Source organism: Vigna unguiculata, chromosome 9 (genome assembly GCF_004118075.2).
Source record: "Vigna unguiculata cultivar IT97K-499-35 chromosome 9, ASM411807v1, whole genome shotgun sequence".
Taxonomy (NCBI): domain Eukaryota; kingdom Viridiplantae; phylum Streptophyta; class Magnoliopsida; order Fabales; family Fabaceae; genus Vigna; species Vigna unguiculata.
Window position 1 is genome coordinate 41003071 of NC_040287.1, and position 22281 is coordinate 41025351.

The window sequence follows — 22281 nt, forward strand, 5'->3', positions numbered from 1 at the left end:
TGTGCAATGCTTTATGTGCATGCTATGTATTAATGTTATCACACGTATGTTAGGTTGCCATATGTCAGATTTAATTAAAACTTCAAAGCCATACATCCATATATATATATATATATATATATATATATATATATATATATATATATATATATATTAGGCTGAAGGAGTTCACGTATTTTTTTTTTCTGCAACATCACGTACGTAAATACGATATATATAATATGTGTGAGTTTTACTTTTCTGACGATAAAAACTAAGTTCGTTTCTAGTGAAAATAATGTATTTTTGGAAAGAAAAACAAAACTTGCACTGTTTTAATGTTTCCGCTCTGCAATACATAATTAAGTTAATTAAAAATTAGATAAGGATAAATGTGAAGAATTTTGGAAAGAGTAAATACCTAATAACTTGTCCAGATTGATGCCCATTAGAAATGGTCTAACTTACACACACGTAATTAATAATTTAGTAAACATGCAAATTAGGTTTGTGAGTGTTATGACTTATCTTGGAGATTTGTGTTGCCAATAGCAACATGTTGTAGCTGATGACAGAGTCTTGTCTTCTCACTCAAGTAATTCGTCAACTTAATTCACGTTTACCTAAATTAATTTATAGAGGTTTCTTGAGGAGAAACTGATATTAGTATTATATATATAATGCAAATGAGTGGTTGAGTCAATCAATTTGAAGCTTTCGTGAATGGCTGTGTTCATAGAAGAAGAAGCATGACTTCTTATTACTTTCACACGGTGATAGCCTTCAACGAAGACTCTCACGTACAACACTAATATTTGAGGACAAATATTATGACATGTTGGTGCAAAATTAAACTTGAGTCTAAATCTTATATGGACTAAAAATTAAAAAGTTTTATAAATATCCGTAAATTTATTGTTTTTTTTGTTGAATTAAAAGTTATATCAATTTTATATATAGGTTAGACTCATATTTTATTGATGTTGTCTATTTTTAAAAATCTTTCTTCAAAAAACTCATGTTTTCCTTTCATGTAATATATTCATATCTCGAGAAAATAAAAATGGAGATAAATTCAAATTAATTAAAATTAGAGATACATATATATTTGTACTCAACTTGGTTGAGTTGCTCAAAGTAATATGAAAAATATTCTCTTTATTCTCTTATATTATGTTCTTTTGGGAGGATTTACTATTCCTGTAAAATGTGAAGAGAGGATTAACAGGTGATTATTTTGTTCCTTTAAGGGTGATAGAAGGTGGTGTCAAGCGATGATTAGGAAGATTCATTCTAAATACAATTTTTCTGTGCATGGTGAGATTAGGAGGTGTTGCATTCCAATTTACGAAATTATTACCTCATATCTCAGTTTCCTTACATGTGAATTGTTCATTTCTCTTTATTATGAAAACAATATAATAAAAATTTATTATGGTTATAACAAAAAATTATTACTTCTAAAATTACTATTAAAAATAAAATAATTTCTTCATGTAAATAAATTATTTTTCACCTTACTTATTAAATTTATTTTCATACCAAATATATTGTATTATTTATTTTTTTATAAATATATTTTTATAATTTTAATCATTCAATAAGATTTATAAAAATAGTTCTAAATCATTTATATATCATTTTATATTACTTTTAACAATAGAAATATTTTGATAATCTAATTTTTTTATTTATTAATTATTTTTAATATGTCACATTAATCATTTCAATCACAAATTTTATCATCTAATCCACACCAAATTCATTTCCAAATTCCTTTACTCTCTAATTTTTTAATTTTTTCCTCTCCCTTTTCCGTGTATCATTTCTAAAAAAAAAAACATAGTCTCACGCTTTTGAATCAAAAGTAGTATAATTAATATATATATATATATATATATATATATATATATATATTGATTTGACCCGTATCGTGTCGTAGTTGTCTACTCTCCATAATCCTTCTTCAAAAGTTCATGTTTTTCTTCGAAATGTCATATTCAATTGTGGATAAAAATAGTGATAAATTCAAAATAATTAAAACTAGGGGTAGAATAAGAGCGGTGATGATTGTGAATTATTGGTTATGGTGGGTTGACCTTTTGTTTGGCTAGAATGTGTTTCATGATTAATTTAGACATAGCTTTAAAATTTACATTATCATATATATATATATATATATATATATATATATATATATATATATATATATATATATATATATATATATATATAATTATAGAAGGCAACAGATGTGTACATTGAAAAAAAAAATATTGTGATTCTTTTATGTTTTTTAAATATATTGATAATTTTGATATATTATTTTTTAAAATATATTTTAAAATATTAAAATTAGTTTATTTTAAAAACATAATAAATGAATAGCACTTAAAAATTCAGTAAATAATGTAAATTTCATGATATCTAGTGTGGTGCTTATACTTTAATATTATATTAATGCAACATAAAATCATGTTTAAAAGGGTATAATAAAAAAAATATATTCATTCATCAAAGTGGTCGCAGTTTTCTTTTTTTTTCAGCTTAAGAAAATTCTAACGATTTGCATTTTATGGATTTATTTGTTTCTTTTGATATTTGCAAACCCTCTCCAATAATTTTTATGAGAATAAAAATATAAACTTTCTTATTCAACCTTTTTAAAAATTAAATCAATATTTTATACCTAAAAACCTTCAACTCGTGGGATTTTAGTGAATAACACTCGAGAAAAACAACTGTGTGATGCGGAGTTTTGACAGAGTATTTATTACAATTTTAGTAAATAATTATGTACGCTATTGCGGAATTGGTAGGCAAATTAAAACATTGTAACTCATAATATGGTATAGAAAATAGCAGTTAGATTGATAAAATATTATTTTGTTTCAATTAGTGGACAATATTCTGAGTTTTTTTTGTCTAAGGTCAACGTTTCTTATCAATAGCTAATTACTATTTATATCATGGAGTGTAAATAATATTGATTTCCAGGTTCCTTCTATTTAATTTCCAGGTTTCACTGTTTCATATTCGTTTTTAAAATAAAAAGTCATCTTTATTTTTATTCTTATATCTAAAATTTTTATTTTTTAATTTTATTGAAAAACAATTATATGCATATTTATTAATTATTATAAATATTAATTATATATTTATTATAAAATAAAAAAAATATCATATTATCAAATTTAATATCAAATATTAAAAAGAATTATAATATAAATATTATAAAAAGTTAAATATTTCTAAAAAAGAATAAAAAAAATAATGAAAAAATGTACTTTAACACTAAGATGAAATAAAAATTTATATAAATATTTAAATCACATATTAAATAAAATTACTAAGTAAAAATGTTTTTTTTTTTCATATAACACTTGATTGTTCAATTCAATAAAAAAATCAACATTACAAATACAATACTGTTTCAGTTTGCTTAGGAGATTAATCTGATTTTTTGAAGCACATTTTACCAGCTAAACCCTCTGACCTCTTCTCTCGCCATGTATCTCTCAAGCATTCCAACAAAAATTATGAAACCATGTCTTTCACTACTCTCTTCTTCTTTATGGATCTTTTCTATTTTGTTCACGAAGATCTTAAATGGAATCCAAAGTAAGTTCTGGATATCTCTTTCCATCATCGTTTTTGTCAAAGTTACCTTTTCATGCATGCCTTACATATCCTTGGAAAATGACAAGATCTGGTGCTAACTTTTGTTTAACAGGACCCTCCGGATATAAAATCTTTCAAGAAATTCCCATTAACATTGAGGTTTGTAGTTTTAGTTGTGGCCGTTCTTTGTGGAATTTACATTTTCACAATATCTGTAGACCAAAAAGTTTTACGCACAAGTAGTAACAAGTTGTTAGAAAACATTGTCTTCAAGCAGCCATGTCATCGTCCTCCTGGTGTGGAAGAATGGGAAGTGTCATACTTGCACTATCCACAACCCAAAACCTTTAGCAGGTAACAATATTTGTGTTCAACATTTTCATGAATACTAAAAAATAATGAATGGTAATTTAGTGAGGAATATTGTTTTTTCTTCTTTGAGGTTGTGTTGATGGTTGTGTATTGTGCAGAGAAGAGTGTGCCTGCAATCCTGTTCGGTTTTTCTGCATTGTCTCAATGCAAAGATCTGGGAGCGGTTGGTTTGAGACATTTTTGAACAGTCATATTAATGTAAGCTCTAATGGAGAAATATTTTCAGTAGGAAAAAGAAGGACTAACGTTTCTTCCATTTTGGAGACAATGGATCAAGTTTATAATCTCGACTGGTTTTCTAGTGCCTCCAAGAATGAGTGCTCTGCAGCTGTTGGCTTTAAGTGGATGCTTAATCAGGTACATAATTTCTTTAGAGCATCTTTGTTTTGAAAACATAATTTCTCAATTTCCTATAATATGGCACCACTTGTCTGAATACAGGGTTTGATGGAGCACCATGAGGAAATTGGAGAATACTTTGAACGAAGACGAGTTTCTATAATCTTCCTATTCAGAAGGAACTTGCTCCGTAGAATGATATCAGTGCTAGCGAATGCCTATGACAAAGGTGCCAAGGCACTGAATGGAACACATAAGTCTCACGTCCACTCTCCATTGGAGGTTTCTACTTTTCGATTTCCTTCTTCCTTCGTACAACAATTGTTGTGCTGTGTTGTGTTGACTTCAATTGAAAAGTGATTTAGTCGTTGTTGTGCAGGCTAAGATTCTTGCCAACTATAGACCACGGTTGAATATCACATTGCTGATACCAGAGCTAAAGATAACAAAGGAGACAGCAACAAAAGCCGTCACATACTTTAAGAACTCTCGCCACATTGTTCTCTATTATGATGATCTTGTCCACAACCGTACTGTAAGACTCGCTAGTTCAAGAAAAGAAATATTATGTTGTTTCTTTCAACCTTGGTTATTTTAAGATTGTTTGTGTATCCCTAGCTAGTGATTTCGTATGCGCATATACCGAATGTTTTATGTTGCAGAAACTGAAGGACGTTCAAGAATTTCTAAGGGTACCATACAGAGATCTGGAGAGTCGCCAGGTAAAGATACACACTGCCCCATTATCAGAACAGGTTGAAAACTGGGATGAGGTCCAGAAAGAGCTCATAGGGACGCCATTCCAATGGTTCCTCGGAAAAAATTATCAAATACAGTAGTAGATCTTGTCACATCATTTGTTTATTGGGTCTCTTTTTTATCAACAATCGGACATTATCGTGTCTGATTATCGGATGACTAGTTAATATCTAGTATCACGTACAAGATATATGTCTCGATCTAATGGAATGTATTAAAAATTTTACATTGACTAAAGATGAAATCAAAATTCATAATGTATAAATAAATAGAAACTTCATCTTATAAGTTAAATTGAGTAATAGTTAAATTGAGTAAGGTTTAAAATACTCTTTTAAGTACATTTAATGCTTCTACATAGCTTGTACATAGGATATGATATCAAAGATTTTATGACCAGGGAGTAGAGAAAAGATTATATAGCAAGCATTTGCAATGCCACTTTTTGGAAAGTAATGGAAGAAAAATCAAAAACATTATTTTTCAATCTAGTTATTACAAGAGAAATGGTTTGTTTCAATATGATCAAAACCGAAGATCTAGCACTCGCTTCTCGTATATGCACATGATAAATTGTTTTCGTGAGGACTAGAAATACTTTTTAGGAAATACCTAATTGAACCATATAAATCTATGTTAGATAGTGTTTAGTTAGTTTTTCTTTTAATTAAGATTTTATCGAGCTATTATACGCAATAGAGATAAATATGTGCATTTTACATTGCGTATACAACTATATATGTATATATTTCTTATAGAATATGATGATCCCCTAAACATAGAAGAGACAAACAAAAACATATCCTTTTACTGTTTAGTGGTCAGCGGTCACTGATCACGAACTTCCCCAGCTCTAGGAGCCAACCCAGATTTTCAAGAAGCACTCAAAATTTCCCCTGATGCGTATGCAAGTTGAGGACTAAAAATCATTACATTCATTTGACTAATAATTTTCGTTCTTGCAAAATTTGAAAAGAAGAGGGTGGATATGGATCTAAGTGGGGTTCAAAAGGTTATGGTGAAGATCTCCTACACTTTTTTAATAGCATATCAAAACATCATGTCTCTCTCCCATTGCAACATTTTAGTGCGCTTTTCTTTTATTTTTCTAAAATTGTCTCACTAATTAAGAGTCGTTTTTAACAAAACAACTGCATTTAATCTTGATTACTATTCACTTAATGCTTTCTTACTAATCTCATTTTAGAAAGTGAAGCAAAATAATCTTAAAATGTATTTTTTCTATTCAAAATAATCAACTCAATTGACAATGGAATTGTTTTTTGTGCGCAAATGAAGAGAGTATAGGTTGTTTCACGAAATAAACACGCATGAAAAATATATAGTATTGAAAGCATACTTAAGTTTAACTTTAATGACACGAAAAATATAGTTGATTCAAATTTTAATTACTCAAAAATGGATTATCCTTTTTCCCACTTTTTCACATAATATTTTGTGCTTATTTATTTCTTCATAAATATTTCACAAGAATATAGTGTTCTGCAGACTCTTTTAAATCATACATAAAGTCGTGTGAAACTCATTAAATATGGAATGGCCTTCCGCAATTTTAATAAGAATCGAGTAAATTTTAACTAATGGCACACAAAAAATACACTAAATGGTTATTTATTAATATACCTGAAAAAGGTGATATTAGACTCTCTTTTAATATATTTATACACCTTCTTGAAATTCTATAAATTTAAAAATTTAAAACACTTTTGTTTAAACAAAAATTTAAAAATAATTATTGAATAATTCTAAGTTATTTATATATTTGTAAATTTCGATCAAATTTCAGTACCTATTATTAAATATTTATGAAAATTGAAAAGTTAGCAAGACCTTCCAGGTCTACAATAGTGGCACAGTTACTACTTCCAATATCTTCAAAACACACTTGGGTTCAAGCCAGAAACGTCTAATCAGATACCCATCGTGGCTACACTATTTATTTTGATGGTCATAAATTTGCAGTGGAGTCTCCTTTGAGTGTGAATTAATAATAGCAATCTGCAAAAAGACATTGAAGTGCACACCCAAATAATAGTTGCATGCAACGTGCAAAACACATTATAGTAGGAAAATTCAAAGGGACACTAAATTAAAAGATACTCTCACATATTGGTTCCGAAAAGGGAATCTTGGAGGAGCATAATCATGAACAAGTTTACATTCACCATTAATACTTACCCACATTCGCACTAAAGTTATACTTTCATTTCCCCTTCTGGCCTATAAAAACTCACAAACACACACACACACAACTTCATATACATCTCAGTTTTCCCTAACCCACACACTAAAAAAATCTCAACACCAAGCTTTATATCATGAGCAATTCGAGGATTGAGTTGATGGTGAGTGCTATTTTTCTCTCCTTGATGATTTTTCATGGAACTTTTTTAGCTCAGGGAAGGCCACTGCAATTGCAGATGAAGGTTACAACAACCCATGAAAACACTGCAATCACAGCACTTAACACCAAGAATCCACAAAATGACAGTGTCAGAAACTGGACTGTGAACGATTTCCAACCCACAGATCCAGGGCACAGTCCTGGTGCTGGTCATTCCTCCCCACGCGCCAACAATCCAAAACCCTAGATACACACTTTGTTAATATCCCTGAAACATAGCATATTTGAAAAATGTTCATCACATTTGGAGAGAAGAAAAAGGATTGGGAAATGAAGCTGGTTTGAAAATCAAGTTCCAATATGCAGATTTAGGTGTACAAATAATAAAGGTAACTTATATTTATAGTTGGGGGATTAATTATGTGTATAGTTATGTATATACAGAAAACCTGCACATAGTTTATGGCACTTCATTGATTTGTGTGTACTTTTTAGACTGTAAGTAAGTATTCAATATGTGCATCTGTAATTTTAAAATTGTACTCAATTGCTTTGCTAGCTACATATCTCATAACTTCTTCCTTCTTTCATACTCCTTTCGGTCGTTTTTAAATATTATTTTTCTTTTAACCAAAAATTGATTTCTTTGATATTTTAACTTTCGAGGTTAATATCTCTTTCTTCTAATTATATTTTTAATTTAATTAATATAAAAAAAAGATATTATAACAAAAAATAATAATAACAGATAACTATGTATGTATTTAAATAAAAAATTGAAAAATAACAATAATTTACTCAATCAAAATTCTATTAAAATTAAAAAAAAATAAGTTTATTCATTTAGATTAAAAAATAACTTAAAATTTATTACAATAAAATAAAAATAGAAGAAGTGGTAGCTATTATGGTGTATCTATCAATCTATTATCTCTAAATCAGTAATATGTATATTCTACTTTTCTTTTTTTTAAGCCGTAATGCTAACTAATAAGGTTTGAGTCATAATTAATCTTATAATTATTTTTTCGTGCAATATTATATATTTAAATAAAAAATTGTGATGCAAATTATGGTAGCACTTTGTTTGATACTGTGAAAATATATAGGAAAAAAAAGTCATTGGGAAGAGAAATGAATAATCATAAAGGTGTTAAGGAAACCACAGGAGGAAAAAAAATAATATAGTAGTAAAATTGGAAAATAAAGAACTAATGAGTCAAAGTGACAAGCGGTAAAATTTTATGAGGGTGGTGTACTATTTGACAACATTATTTTGAAATACAACAGTGTACTTCATTGATTTGAGCTGTTCCAAAAAAAAAGTATTAAATTTATTACTTTTTGATGATGTCGAAATGTTGATGCAAGGAAAATTATTAGTTAGATACATCCATTAATCGTCAATTGAAACTAAAAGATGAGTATCGCTTCGTACATGTTTTCTTTTTTATATCAATCAAAAAAAGATTATATATTTATATGTACATTAGACATTAAGAGTATCCCAACCTTTATACAAAAATTGTTGTTGTAAACATAGATATATAACAATAAAGCCCAACACAGAACTCACTCCTCCTTTAACTTCCAATTTCAGAAGTACCCAACTATGCCAATTTTAGAAATGCCAACTTCATAAAATCCAACTATGAACATTTCAAACCGTCCCAGTTTTACATATTGTAAAAGGATTCTCACATCTCAAATATCACTATTTATACATATTATCTTTTATCGGATAAAAACTGATATATAGTTAGAGTGTGGAATTTTTTTATGAAATTAAAATCTCATTGATACTTAATCTAGATGATAAAAAAAATTAACATATTTTTTCATAAATAAATTAAGTTTAGACTTTCTAAATTTAATCAATTAGATTACTTTGTTGAATTAGTCAATGATGTTATCATGTAGTTGAATTAAGCAAGTGTAATTCCAATCACATAGTAATAGCCAACTTTCTATTACACCTGGGATTATGAAAAAAAAAATATTAAATTATAATATATAATAACAATTTAAATAATTTTAAACCTACTTTAATGAAGCTGGAAATTTATATTTTGAATTTTAAATATAATCTAACTAATTAGATTTAGATTTAATATGGATTATTTATGTTTGTTGGATTTTAAAAAATTAAACCTTCTCCGCCTGCCCTGAAAGGGCATATTTGTATTCTCCTATAAAAGATAGAAATAATGAAACATTCAATCTAAATAATATTCATTTTCATTAATGTAAGTACTAGGTCAATTAAAAGGAAAATAACATAAATGTAGTGACATTTTAGTAAATATTAAAATATATTTTATATTAACTAAATTTGAATCGATGTAAAAAAAAATTACATTAAATAATATATTTAATGTAAAGACATAACATAATAAATTATATTAAATAATATATTTAATATAAAGGCATACTATTTTAAATAATAAAATTAAATATGTTTTTAATCTTTTAAGATATATTCTATGTTATTCATGCATACTTTTGCTCACACGTTTTGAATTTCTTCCATAATTGTTTTTTTCTACTTTTGTTGTTTGTTGTCCTTGTTTCTCGTCTACTCCATGTTAATCCTGTATCAGGGTTTCGAAGGGTCGTGGCCACCGCTACTGATAATTTCTTTCACATCAATAATATTTACATCATTAATTTAATCAATATAAATACTTACTAATAACCTATGTAAAATATTACTTAATTTCAATGTCATAGTTAAAACATCTCACTTTTAAACAATTCCTTTTTCACCTCTATCCATCTATCTAACGAATAAAAATACAGATAAATTTTATTTCTATGTTTTTCATCTGAAAATTTTGTTTATATTAATTAAAGTTGTCAAAATAGTGATAAAACAAAATTAAAGATGGTATAGTATATTTTTTAATGAAGCATACAGTGAATTTGTACAGAATATAAATTATCATGTTATTTTGGAGTAACAACTTAAAACGCAGAGTCAATATTGGGTATGGATTGCTGCATTCTTTCTTCAAGTTCAGTGTGAAAGGCCTTTCACTTTCTTGTGGAGGGAACGAGCTCTTTCTGAGGTTCGTTTAGAAACTACTGTATTTGTTATTTTAAAATTTAAAAATTATATTAAAGTCAGAATTACAAAACAAAAATATTATTCTAGTGTGTGTAATTAAAATTTTAAACTAATTGATTTTTAATATTTTATAAAAAAGCATCTATGGTTCTAAAAATATTAAAAAAAACGATAATTGTTTTCTAAAAATGAAAAAGGAAGAAAATAGAGCAGAAGAATGATAGAGAAAGTGGTAGTACGGTGCGGCAGATAGTATGGTAGCATAGCATAGTCCTGAATCATGTGATCTGATTCCAAGGCAATCTACCGTGCCGTTAAGTTTTCACTGCCATTAACTTCCCAACATCACTGACCACCGTAACATAAGCTGTTCGAGGTTAAAGTTAACCTGCCACACACAAACATACGAACGACCAAACTAAAATAATAATAAATAATATAATATATATAAATAAATAAATAAAAGATAAGAAAAATGCAGTGAGGAGTGAGGGAAAGAAAGGAAGAGGTGGCGGCGGATCCTGGAGAGAGAGGGAAGCGAAGTTAGCGAAGCATAGTAGGAGTGTTATGCATATCCCTGATTAATAGATCCAATGGTTGAGATGGCGTCCCACCATTTGATCCAAGGGTCGAAAGGGGAACCGCGTTCACGAAGCCAACCCAAGAATCCGTCATCCTCATCATAAATCATAAATCATAAATCATAAATCATCATCTTCTCTTAGACCCTCACCACCGCGACCTTTCTCGAAATCCAGATTCAACCCTTCTCTCTCACTCTTCACACATACTCGCGTAACCAACTCGCCTCGTTCCTATTTTTATTTATTTATTTAGGGTGAAAGAAGGAAGAAGGAACAGCCGAGAGAGGCGCTTGCCGTAACGGTAATTGAGAGAAAAGATGCAACCAACATCCAACGGCTCTGATTCGCAAGCCACGGAGCAGAACCACCAGACGCCACCGCCGCCGCCGCCGCAGCCTGTGCCCGTCCCGCCGCAGTGGCTCCCGATGCAGTACCCAGCGGCTGCCATGGTAATGCAGCACCACATGATGCCGCCTCAGCATTATGCCGCGCCGCCGCCGCCTCCGCAGCCCTACGTCGCCTATCACCAGTACCAGCAGCAGCTCCCGCACGTGTCGCACGCGCACCATCAGGGATCCAGCGCCGAGAACAAGACCGTATGGGTCGGGGATTTGCATCACTGGATGGATGAAAATTATCTCCACCGCTGTTTCGCTACTACCGGCGAGGTCCTTCTTTCTCTCTCTCTCTCTCTGTATATATGTTTTCTCGCACAACATGTTAACGCACACTCGTACTAGTGTGTTCTTTTACTGATTGTTCTGATGTTTTTTTTTTCAAACGTAAAAACTGTTCCTGTTCGGTTTCTTTGTTTAAAGAGGTTGTCCAAATCATCATTATTGTGAGATGATGAGTCTAACGTGGGTTTTTGACAATTGGATTGAGCTTTCTTTGTTATGATGTGGTATGTGAAGTTTTTTGCATGGTTTCGTTTTGGTTCAGTGTCAACCTCGGCAATGTAAGAAGAAAGGATAATCCCTTGTTTTTTCCTTTTTGTTTTCTTTTTGTAATCTTGTGATAAAAAAAGGTGATATACTTTTTGTTTTTTATAAACATGCTAATTGAAGTTTAGAAATTGAGTAGAGTTTCAAATTGGTTTTTGTGTTATTTGAAAAATTATTCTGTTTGCAAATCCTTCAGGCAACCTCAACCTGTTTAATTTAATTAAGGTTTTATTGGTTTTTCTTTTTGTGTTACTTGAAATTGTGTCTGAAACCTTATACATAAGGAGTATAACGAGGAAATATTGTGTCACAGTGACTAGTGAACAGTTATGATAGTTTTTTTTCATCTGCATTATGTTGCTATGAAGCACAGGTAAAACCCCTTTTCCGTTTTGCTTTCTGTGTCTTACTTGTTCAATTAGCTTCTCTCTAATTTGATTTTCTGGCATTTCAAGCTATGATACATTTAGGTGGTGCCATTTGTTTCAATTTAATTAAATTTGAATCGGTTGGAAGTTGGAGGGTTAAGTGCCTGTGTGCAAAAATCTGTAATCTGTATGAAAAATTAGGATTTAAGCGAATTTGAAGGTTTTTGTCTCTGTTATCTGGGTTGGGCTTAAGCATTAATGGTTTTAGATTAGACACAGGTGGAGTTGATGCAGGTAAAGTAGTTTTATTTGAACTAAAAAAAAGTGATTTCAGTGTCATTCATCTGCTAGTGGCATTTGAAGTATAAATGATGAAAACTGGTTCCTGAGCTTTTGGTATAATTTAGTATTGTACATTTCTGCAGATTTCCTCCATTAAGGTTATTCGAAATAAGCAGACTGGTCTATCAGAGGGTTATGGATTTGTGGAATTCTATTCGCATGGCACAGCTGAGAAAGTTTTGCAGACTTATGGTGCGATATTGATGCCCAACACAGAGCAACCTTTCCGCCTGAACTGGGCATCATTTAGCACAGGAGACAAGCGTTCAGATAATGTCCCTGATCTTTCTATTTTTGTAGGAGATTTAGCTGCTGATGTTACAGATAGCATGTTGCATGAAACTTTTTCTAATAGATACCCATCTGTTAAAGCTGCAAAAGTTGTTTTTGATGCCAATACTGGCCGTTCAAAGGGTTATGGTTTCGTCAGGTTTGGAGATGATAATGAGAGGTCTCAAGCTATGACTGAAATGAATGGAGTTTACTGCTCTAGCAGGCCTATGCGTATTGGTGCTGCAACTCCTAGGAAAACGTCTGGCTATCAACAAGGTACGCCAAATCCCACCCATTACGTCTAGTATCTCAAATTAAATTATCTTCTTTAAATGGAATACCAGCAAAAGATATTATTATACATTCAATTTAGAGAAAAATATTTTTAGAGGTTTGTTTCCTGTTGTACGTGTCTTGGATCATGTTACTGCTGATAAACATTGAAGCTCATGTGAGCTATATGCATGGATTCATTGTTGGAGTGGTTATTTCAGCATGATGTTATCTGTTCATAAGTATGCAAGTAGCTGATTGATAAAAAATATTGAATCTTTGTTTTCCTAATAAGCTTTTTGTTTTAAAAGTTGTTTTCTAAAACAATTCTATACTCGGATATCTTGCAATCAATTTCATACCTAGAATCTATAAAATTTTGAAAATTGTTTTCTAGTGTTTTAGAAAGCAAAAAAAAACATAAACAATTGGAACTTTTTTCTCACTCTCTCTTCTGTCATCTTTCTTTACCGTTACATACATTCAAGTGACAAAGAGTAAACCTTTAGAGAACAGGAATGTGTACAGGAACAAACACTGGTAGATGTAGTCAGAAACAAACAAAATTTAGAAAACATGTATGTTTCAGAAAACAGTAAACAAACAAAGCCTATGTCACTCAAATTTAACTTTTATATTTTGTCCCGTGCTTGGTGCTGCAAAAGTCTGAAATAACTGTACTGGTTGAGCTTTGATTTTGTCCCTTTATTTGTATAGGAAGTCAGTCAAATGGCACCTCAAACCAATCTGAAGCTGATTCGACGAACACAACTGTAAGCTTTTCAGCTTTTCATTATTAGGTTTTTTTCACCCAAAAAATAAAATTGATTTGTCACTGTATTTTCTGTTGGTGGATTCGATTATAGATATTTGTTGGAGGTCTTGACCCTAATGTCACTGCTGAAGATCTTAGGCAGCCATTCTCCCAGTATGGTGAGATAGTCTCTGTTAAGATCCCTGTTGGAAAAGGATGTGGTTTTGTACAATTTGCAAACAGGTAGGAGTGCTGATCCTGTCATTTAAATCTTAACATAAGTATTCACAGATATCATGGTTTTTAATTAAAATGTGTGTCCACTGCATCAACCTTTCCAGAAATAATGCTGAAGAGGCATTGCAGAAGCTAAATGGGACAACTATTGGCAAGCAAATGGTTCGTCTTTCGTGGGGCCGCAATCCAGCAAATAAGCAGGTAACCTCTGTTATATGTATTCTTAATTATGATTATTTAATGTTAGAAGTTTGTCATATGTTGTCATTTGAATGGAGATATGAATAGTATAATTATAAACTTTCTGGTTTTGATAGATTTGGTAGTGTCTAACATAAATTGTATGGGTAGCAGTTTAGAGGAGAATTGGGGAGTCCTTGGAGTGGGGCGTATTACGGAGGAACTGTTTATGATGGTTATGGGTATGCTTTACCAGCTCCTCATGACCCGAGTATCTATGCTGCTGCTTATGGGGCATACCCTATTTATGGAGGACATCAGCAGCAAGTAAGTTAAGTGCGTGCATGGCAGGAGTAGGACTTACCAACAGCATCTCGCCCTTGAACAACCACATTAACATTCTCCCTTGTAACTTTCTGAAGAATCCCTCCTAATTCTGGAGTGGACTTGAATTTTGATAACCAGAGCTAGGAATTCAATTAAATCATTTGTTTACACTCCTAGGAGTAATGGGGATATTTAAACTTGTTTGTTCGAATAATTAACTATGCTTAAGTTTGTCCTCTTCCTTGCACTTGAATTCTTTATGCAATTTTATAGTTTGATTGATTTTTTTTTTAATTTCTGTCAGTAGAAGTAGAAGGAAGTAAAAAATATTACAAACTAAGAACCCTTCTTGGAAATACCAAAAGCTTTATAAATCTGTTTAAAACCCAATTTTATTTATATATAAATGTTTTTTATTGTTTTCTCTATCTATGTAGATCTTTATATAACTTTGAAGAATAATTATAGCTTATAGAGTCATGACTTCTTTCCTCTTTTGATTATGTTTACACGTGAATTGCATGTTTTGCTATTTTTATCTAAATCATTTGTATTTAATGATTTAACAAAAGTAATAATGTGTTTCTTTAATTAAAAATTTGCATAGAGAGTGTTTTTTTTTTTTGACAAAATTACTTAAAAATTGTTTTATCATTTTTTCTTGAAATTTTTCTTTTTAATAAGTAGTCTACATATGCAAATTTTTGTTTTGTTGTATCTGATAAATTTTGTTTAGCAAATATTTCTTAAATTTTAAATATTATCTTATTATAACACATGAAATTTTATTATTTTAAAAATTTATAAATTGTAATTATTATCTAATTTCATCACCCCACACACACACACATATATATATATATATATATATATATATATATATTCTTATAAATTAAAATTTGTACAAATAATTTGTATCGAATTACATTTTTATAATTTTATCGAATTATATGACAAATCTTTACTGTATAATTTAGTAATCAAGACATAAAAATAATAATAAATTAGATTTTTATAGTTTTATATTTTTAAAATAAAAATAAAATTATGATATATTTTTAGTTTTGAATTATAATGATAATTTAATCGCTACTCACTCTATTAACTACAAAATTTATAAGAGACTTAATATTATTCAAATGGTTAAAATATCTTTTCGGTTATAATTTTTGTCAAGTTTTGTCAAATCAGTTATAATTTTATTTTTATGTTCAAATAGGTCATAATTTTCATCAATTGTGTCACATGTTTGATCCATATATTTGTTATTTTTGTTTAATTTAGTCCCAATTTTAGTTAAAATTGACCAATTTTGTCTTTGTCGAGATGAAATTAAATTTAATTTTTATATAAAAATTATAATGATGTGAATTTTAATATATTATATAAAATATTTATTTAAAAATGTGAATTTTAATATAAAAATTAAATTTATTTTAATTTGGAGAGGGACAAAATTGGTTCATGAGACTAAATTCAATAAAATTTGATACGTGAACATTTAAAAAAAATTAAAAAAAAATAAATCACGAAGTGACACTTGACAGTTACTTTTAGTGATTTAAATGGTATTAGAGAAAATGATCTAATTGAAAAAAAGTAACAATAATTATGACCTATTTTAACACAAAAACAAAATTAGATTTAATTTGATAAAATTTGACGAAAATTGAGACTAAAAAAATATTTTAACCTATTCAAATATATGATATTTTATTTTCTAAATATTTAATCTAAAAAATATTTAAAAAATTTATTACGGAGTTAATTAAGTACTATTTAAACATTGATGAATGAAACAAGATAATGAGAGTGTATGTAGATTGTAGTAAAATAGCTAAATTAACTGCAGTTTTATGTTTGACATTTTTATATTTCATTAGATCGAAGTTTAATTGACTTAAAAGTTATTATAATTATATTTTATTAAATTTAATTAAACTTTTAAAAGCCTTTTTACCAAGATGGACTAACAAGTTTAGTTGAATGCCCATGGCAACCGAAAGAGAGGGCAAATGTTTGGTGGCTATCGCCCTGCAACTGCTGGAGGTTGCAGCCAACAAGAAGAATTATTATTATAAATAAGTACATACAAGTATAAATAGTTTTTATACATTCTATAGGTAGTTTTATAATTAACAATTTATTAAGTTAAAAAACAGTTAATTTAAAAAAAATAAAACTGATAAATTTAATTTAAACAAAAAATTATTTAAGGTATAAATTTTAAAACAAAAATACGAACACAAAAAATAAAAATAATTTGTATATAAGTATAGATAGTATATAGAATATAGATTATATAAATTAAGTTAATAATTATTTAGAAATAAAGTTAAATGATTTAGTTACCTTTTATTATATCTTATATACATCATTCCTATACATTATGATAAAACTTTATATTGTTAACTAAATCAATGAAACTTATATAAAGCCACAAAAGAAACTGACACGTCATTCTTTCAATATTTATCCTAATTTGTTTTCATTTATATGAATTTATTTTTATTATTATTCATAAAATCATACGATTCAACTTAAATACAAAAAAAGTTTTGTTGAAAAATATTTAACTTTTGCAAAAAAACACAAAAATCCAATAACATATTCTTCTACCAATCTAATTGCAGGTATGTTTGAATAGTAACGTTTTAACATCTTTTTCTTTTGGGTTAAATATGTTTTTGGTCCCTCAAGTTTCAGCGAAATTTGGAATTAATTCTTCATCAAAACTTTTGACCAATTTAGTCATCCATCTTCCAAAATGCGTGAATTTAGTCATTTTAACCAAATTTTGTTAATTTTATCTGACATTTCAAGCACATTTCATGATAGTATTTAGATTATTTATACTGTTTGACACATTTTTGCTTCAATGTTAACTTAAATACTATCATAAAAGGATGAAATGCACTTAAAACGTCAAATAAACTTAACAAAATTTGGTTAAAAGGACTAAATTCACGCATTTTGAAAGATGAATAACTAAATTGGTCAAAAGTTTTGATGAGGGACTAATTCCAAATTTCGCTGAAACTTGAGGGACCAAAAACATATTTAACCCTTTTCTTTTTCTACTTCTACTTCAAAGAAATTAATTTGTCGTCAATTAAATCTTTATCCAATTGCAGCTATACTCACATGATAATGGGTATGTGAGCAATCATGATGTTATTAAACCCTAAATTCTAAATAATTAAGTGTTCTAGCCATTAAATAAATGTGTTATTAACACTAACTCAAATGGCAATGTGAGTATTTTTATCATGTAATTTTTATTAATCATTATAATTTTTTTATATTAATGTACATATTAATTTTAAATTTAATATACTTTTTCATATATAATCAATATATATCATGTAAATTTTATTAATCAATATAATTTTCTTTAAATTTAAAACTTAATAATCATTTTAATCATATAATTTTCTTTTATATATTTAATTAAATTTATATACAAATAAAATATATTTTATTTGTGTCAATTTCAATTTAATAAAAAATTAACTAAAATTTATTTAATGTTTTAATTAGTATAATATAAAATTTTAATATAATTTAACAAGTGTTAACCGAATTTCAATTATAATATAATTTCAATTTTAATTAGTATAATATAAAATTTTAACATATTTTTTTAAAATGTATTTCTAAATTATAAGTTAATCAGCACTTTAATTAATTTCTTTACTAAAAAAAGACATTAAAAAAATTAAAAAGAAAACTAAAAAAATCAGAAACAAGGTTAAAATATGAATAATATATATATATATATATATATATATATATATATATATATATATATATATATATATATATCTGAATTCAAAATTTGGTAACTGTTTAAATAGTGTTTCGAATTTCGGTAAGTTCTGTAATCAGATATTAAAATTCGGTACGGTACATTCTGTAATCAGATCTTAAAATCCAGTAAGTTCTTAAATCAAATTTGCAATAAATTTCTTAATCGTATATTAAAATTTTGTGAATTTTTTAACTAAATTTGTAAATTCGGTAAGGTCAAAATACAATGACTTGAGGTGCGAAGATAAGTAAATACAACTGCAGTAATTACGGAGGAAAATGTTTAACATCACAGTAAACTGCTGTGGGAGTGCAAAAGAAAAGTTTAAGGTGCAGTAATAATCCCCTTCTTATGTTATGGTCAATTATATGAATTTAGTGGGGATCGAGGAAACCCTAATCCAGATCCACCATCAATGACGATTTTTTATTAAAAATTATGAATTAATTTTATTGATGATTTAATAATTAAGAAATATGCAATTATTTTGTCGTGCAAGATAAGTATGGTGGTATAAAAGAAATATATCTATATTAACTTATAATTACAATCAAAAAATAATTATATTTACACTTAATTATGTTTTCGATCCTTTATAGATTTGGAAATTTTTCATATGATTCTTTAATAAAAGGTTAAAATACTTTTTTTCTCCCAATTTCCGTCAAGTTTTTTCAAATAAGTCCTAATTTTGGTTTTGTGTTCAAATATGTCATAATTTTCGTCAATTTTGTTCAATTAGGTCATTTTTTGCTAAAACCGTTTAAATCATTAACGGTCATGAACAGTGACTCTGCCACGTGTCACTTCGTGGTTTTTTTGATTTTTTATTTTATTTTTTATTTTATTTTTTTTTTGAATTTTTAAAAAAATAAATAAATTTTTTAATATCTTTTTTAAATATACACGTGTCAACCCAAGAGCGTGTCACGTGTCACTTCATGGTTTTTCTGAATTTTTTATTTTATTTTATTTTATTTTATTTTTATTTTTTTTAAATGTCCACGTATCAACTAGTAGTGTGCCACGTGTCAAAGTCAATATTCTATATTCAATTTGGTCCCCATATTTGTTATTTTTGTTCAATTAGGTCCCAATTTTTGTTAACATTAACCAATTTGGTCCCATCAAAGATGTGACCAAATTAAATTTTTATATCAAAGTTATAATGATGTGAATTTTAATATATTATATAAAAATATTTAATAAAAAATGTGAATTTTAATATAAAAATTAAATTTGGTTTTAATTTAGAGATAGATCAAATTGGTTAATGTTAACAAAAATTGGGACCTAATTGAAGAAAAATAACAAATATAGGGACCAAATTGAATTTAGAACATTGACTTTGACACGTGGCACCCTATTCGGTTGACACGTGGACATTTAAAAATTTAAAAAAATATTTAAAAAATATTTAAAAAAAATTCAGAAAAACCACGAAGTGACACGTGGCACACTCCTAGGTTGACACGTGTATATTTAAAAAAAAATTAAAAAATTAAAAGAAATTAAAAAAAATTTAAAAAAAATCACAAAGTGACATGTGGCAGTCATTGTTTATGGCCGTTAATGATTTAAACGATGTTAACAAAAAAAGACCTAATTGAACAAAATTGACGAAAATTGGGACCTATTTGAACACAAAACCAAAATTAGGACTTATTTGAAAAAACTTAACAAAAATTGAGACAAAAAAGTATTTTAACCTTAATAAAATTTTGTGTTTTATTAAGTTTTTAAAATTTTAAAACTTTTTGATTGAATTCCCGTTTAATGTTAATGTTATTGTTATTTTTGTGACGTGACCATTATCTTGTATTATTATTTATCTTAAAAGTTGTCACATAATATTTTATAATATTTTATTATAAAAGATGTGATAAGACATATTTTCTTAATATTGATTGTATTTAAAGACAATTATTTTTAAATTTAATTAAGCTTATAAAATTATGAAAACAAAGATAAGAAAAAAAATTCAAAATTATAAAAATATAAAATATATAAGGATAAAATTGTGAAATATAAAATTATAAAATAAAAAAACTAAAAAATATAAAGTTACAAAAATTAACAAATTACAAATTATAAAAGTACATGATTTCATAATTACGAAATTATAAAATATAAAATTATATAATTATAAAACTATAAATTTACAAAATTATAAATTATAAAATTATGAGATTGTGAAATTATGAAATTATGAAATATAAATTATCAAATCATGAAATTATAAAATTCTAAATTATTAATTTCAATTTTTTGTAATTTTGTAATTTATAATTTTATAGTCTTATATTTAATACTTTTATAGTTTATAATTCATTTATTTTGAAATTTATAATTTAAATTAAAGTTAAAAACAATTTTCGTTTAAAACCATCAATATTTGGAAAATATATCATTATAAATACATAAAATCTTATGTGGCGATATGTAACGATATTTAAAGAGAATAACAATGCAAAATAATAATCACACCACAAAATTTACATAAATATTTAACTGTAAAGACTCAAGTGGCAAATTTTAAAATAACGAAAATTTAATAGATCACAAAAATTTATTAATAACTCAAATTTTTTGAAAATTCTCAAATTTATTTATCAAAAACTAAGAACATTAAACATTATATTTATAAGAAGATTAACCATTAAACTTATATTCAGCTTTAATACGTTGTTTTAACCTTTCAAAATTATTGATTAAGGTTCATCACTGATTTAATATCGACAAATAAATTTTAGTAAGAACTTCAATATTAACAAATAACAAGTAAAATAAACAATAACATTAAAAATAACTAAAATTGTATCATTAAATTAAGTTACAACCTTCTTCATAAAACAAGCTAAACAATCATTTATTACTTATCAAAGCAAAGAAGACTTTTTTTTTTAATATGAAGTGAACTAAACAAACACACAACTGGTTATTTATTTATTTAGTAAAAAAAAACTGCTCGTAGAAAAAAAAAACACGTGCCTTTAGAATATGAGAAAATAAGTTTTTTTTTTATATTTATTTTTTATCTCAACTAGAATATAGGTTGTTAAAGGAAGTGGTGTGTTTGGGTAGACAATGGGAATCTGTAATAAGTACTGTGTCGACGGCGTTAATCTTAGCAAGTTGCTATCATTTCAACAACAACAGAGAAAAAGCAAGTTGGTTCTTTCCACATTAAGCAATTTTTTAATAAAGCCATGGAAGACCCTATCATTTGTTTACTCTGTACTAAGATAATGCAGGTTTCCACATTCATGTACTATTAATATATATTTTTATAATATCAATCAATTACAAATTTTTCAATATATGAAACTTTTTTAGACAGAAAACACAGTACAATACATGGAAATTAAGAACTAGATTTAAAATAGAAAACACTAATTAATCACTAATTCAGTAATAGCATAACATGGAGGGTACAATGTATCGTATTATAAGTATTATAGGTTTCATGTTGATGAATGATTGAATGGTATACTTTTCAATGAATAAAAAAATAGACAGCTTTTATTAAAAAAAAACTTTCAATACATTTAAAACTTAAAAAAAAATATCCTTTTCTGCTTTTAATTCATTATAAATGTTGAGAAATATTCTCTGATCTACTTTTGTTAAAATTCAAAATTCAAAAAAGTTACTCTTTTTCAAGTTGGAGAAATAAAAAATAATAC

General features: G+C 27.5%; 2 protein-coding genes across 2 annotated transcripts; both read left to right on the forward strand.

Moving 5' to 3' along the window:
- Positions 1-3484: 3484 nt before the first annotated feature.
- Positions 3485-5222, forward strand: LOC114196102. Its single transcript, XM_028086628.1, has 6 exons — positions 3485-3600; positions 3713-3954; positions 4071-4329; positions 4414-4593; positions 4691-4846; positions 4974-5222. Exons 1-6 carry the CDS (start codon positions 3589-3591, stop codon positions 5148-5150), a joined length of 1026 nt encoding a protein of 341 aa, XP_027942429.1. The 5' UTR covers positions 3485-3588; the 3' UTR covers positions 5151-5222.
- A 5762-nt stretch (positions 5223-10984) lies between these two features.
- LOC114163756 (polyadenylate-binding protein RBP47C-like) lies at positions 10985-15056 on the forward strand. Its single transcript, XM_028048061.1, has 6 exons — positions 10985-11754; positions 12824-13289; positions 14004-14059; positions 14153-14283; positions 14382-14478; positions 14632-15056. The coding sequence occupies exons 1-6, from the start codon at positions 11404-11406 to the stop codon at positions 14791-14793; spliced, it is 1263 nt and encodes a 420-aa protein (XP_027903862.1). The 5' UTR covers positions 10985-11403; the 3' UTR covers positions 14794-15056.
- The last annotated feature ends 7225 nt before the right edge of the window (positions 15057-22281 follow it).

What these genes read in the sequence shown, in the direction of transcription:
- LOC114196102 (XM_028086628.1), top strand. An exon ending in CAACCCAAAACCTTTAGCAG is followed by an intron (nt 3,955 to 4,070) that starts GTAACAATATTT and finishes TGTATTGTGCAG; the next exon opens with AGAAGAGTGTGCCTGCAATC. An exon ending in ATCTTGTCCACAACCGTACT is followed by an intron (nt 4,847 to 4,973) that starts GTAAGACTCGCT and finishes TTTATGTTGCAG; the next exon opens with AAACTGAAGGACGTTCAAGA.
- LOC114163756 (XM_028048061.1), top strand. Translation starts at nt 11,404, where the DNA reads ATGCAACCAACATCCAACGGCTCTGATTCGCAAGCCACGGAGCAGAAC. An exon ending in AACGTCTGGCTATCAACAAG is followed by an intron (nt 13,290 to 14,003) that starts GTACGCCAAATC and finishes TTATTTGTATAG; the next exon opens with GAAGTCAGTCAAATGGCACC. An exon ending in TTTGTACAATTTGCAAACAG is followed by an intron (nt 14,284 to 14,381) that starts GTAGGAGTGCTG and finishes CAACCTTTCCAG; the next exon opens with AAATAATGCTGAAGAGGCAT.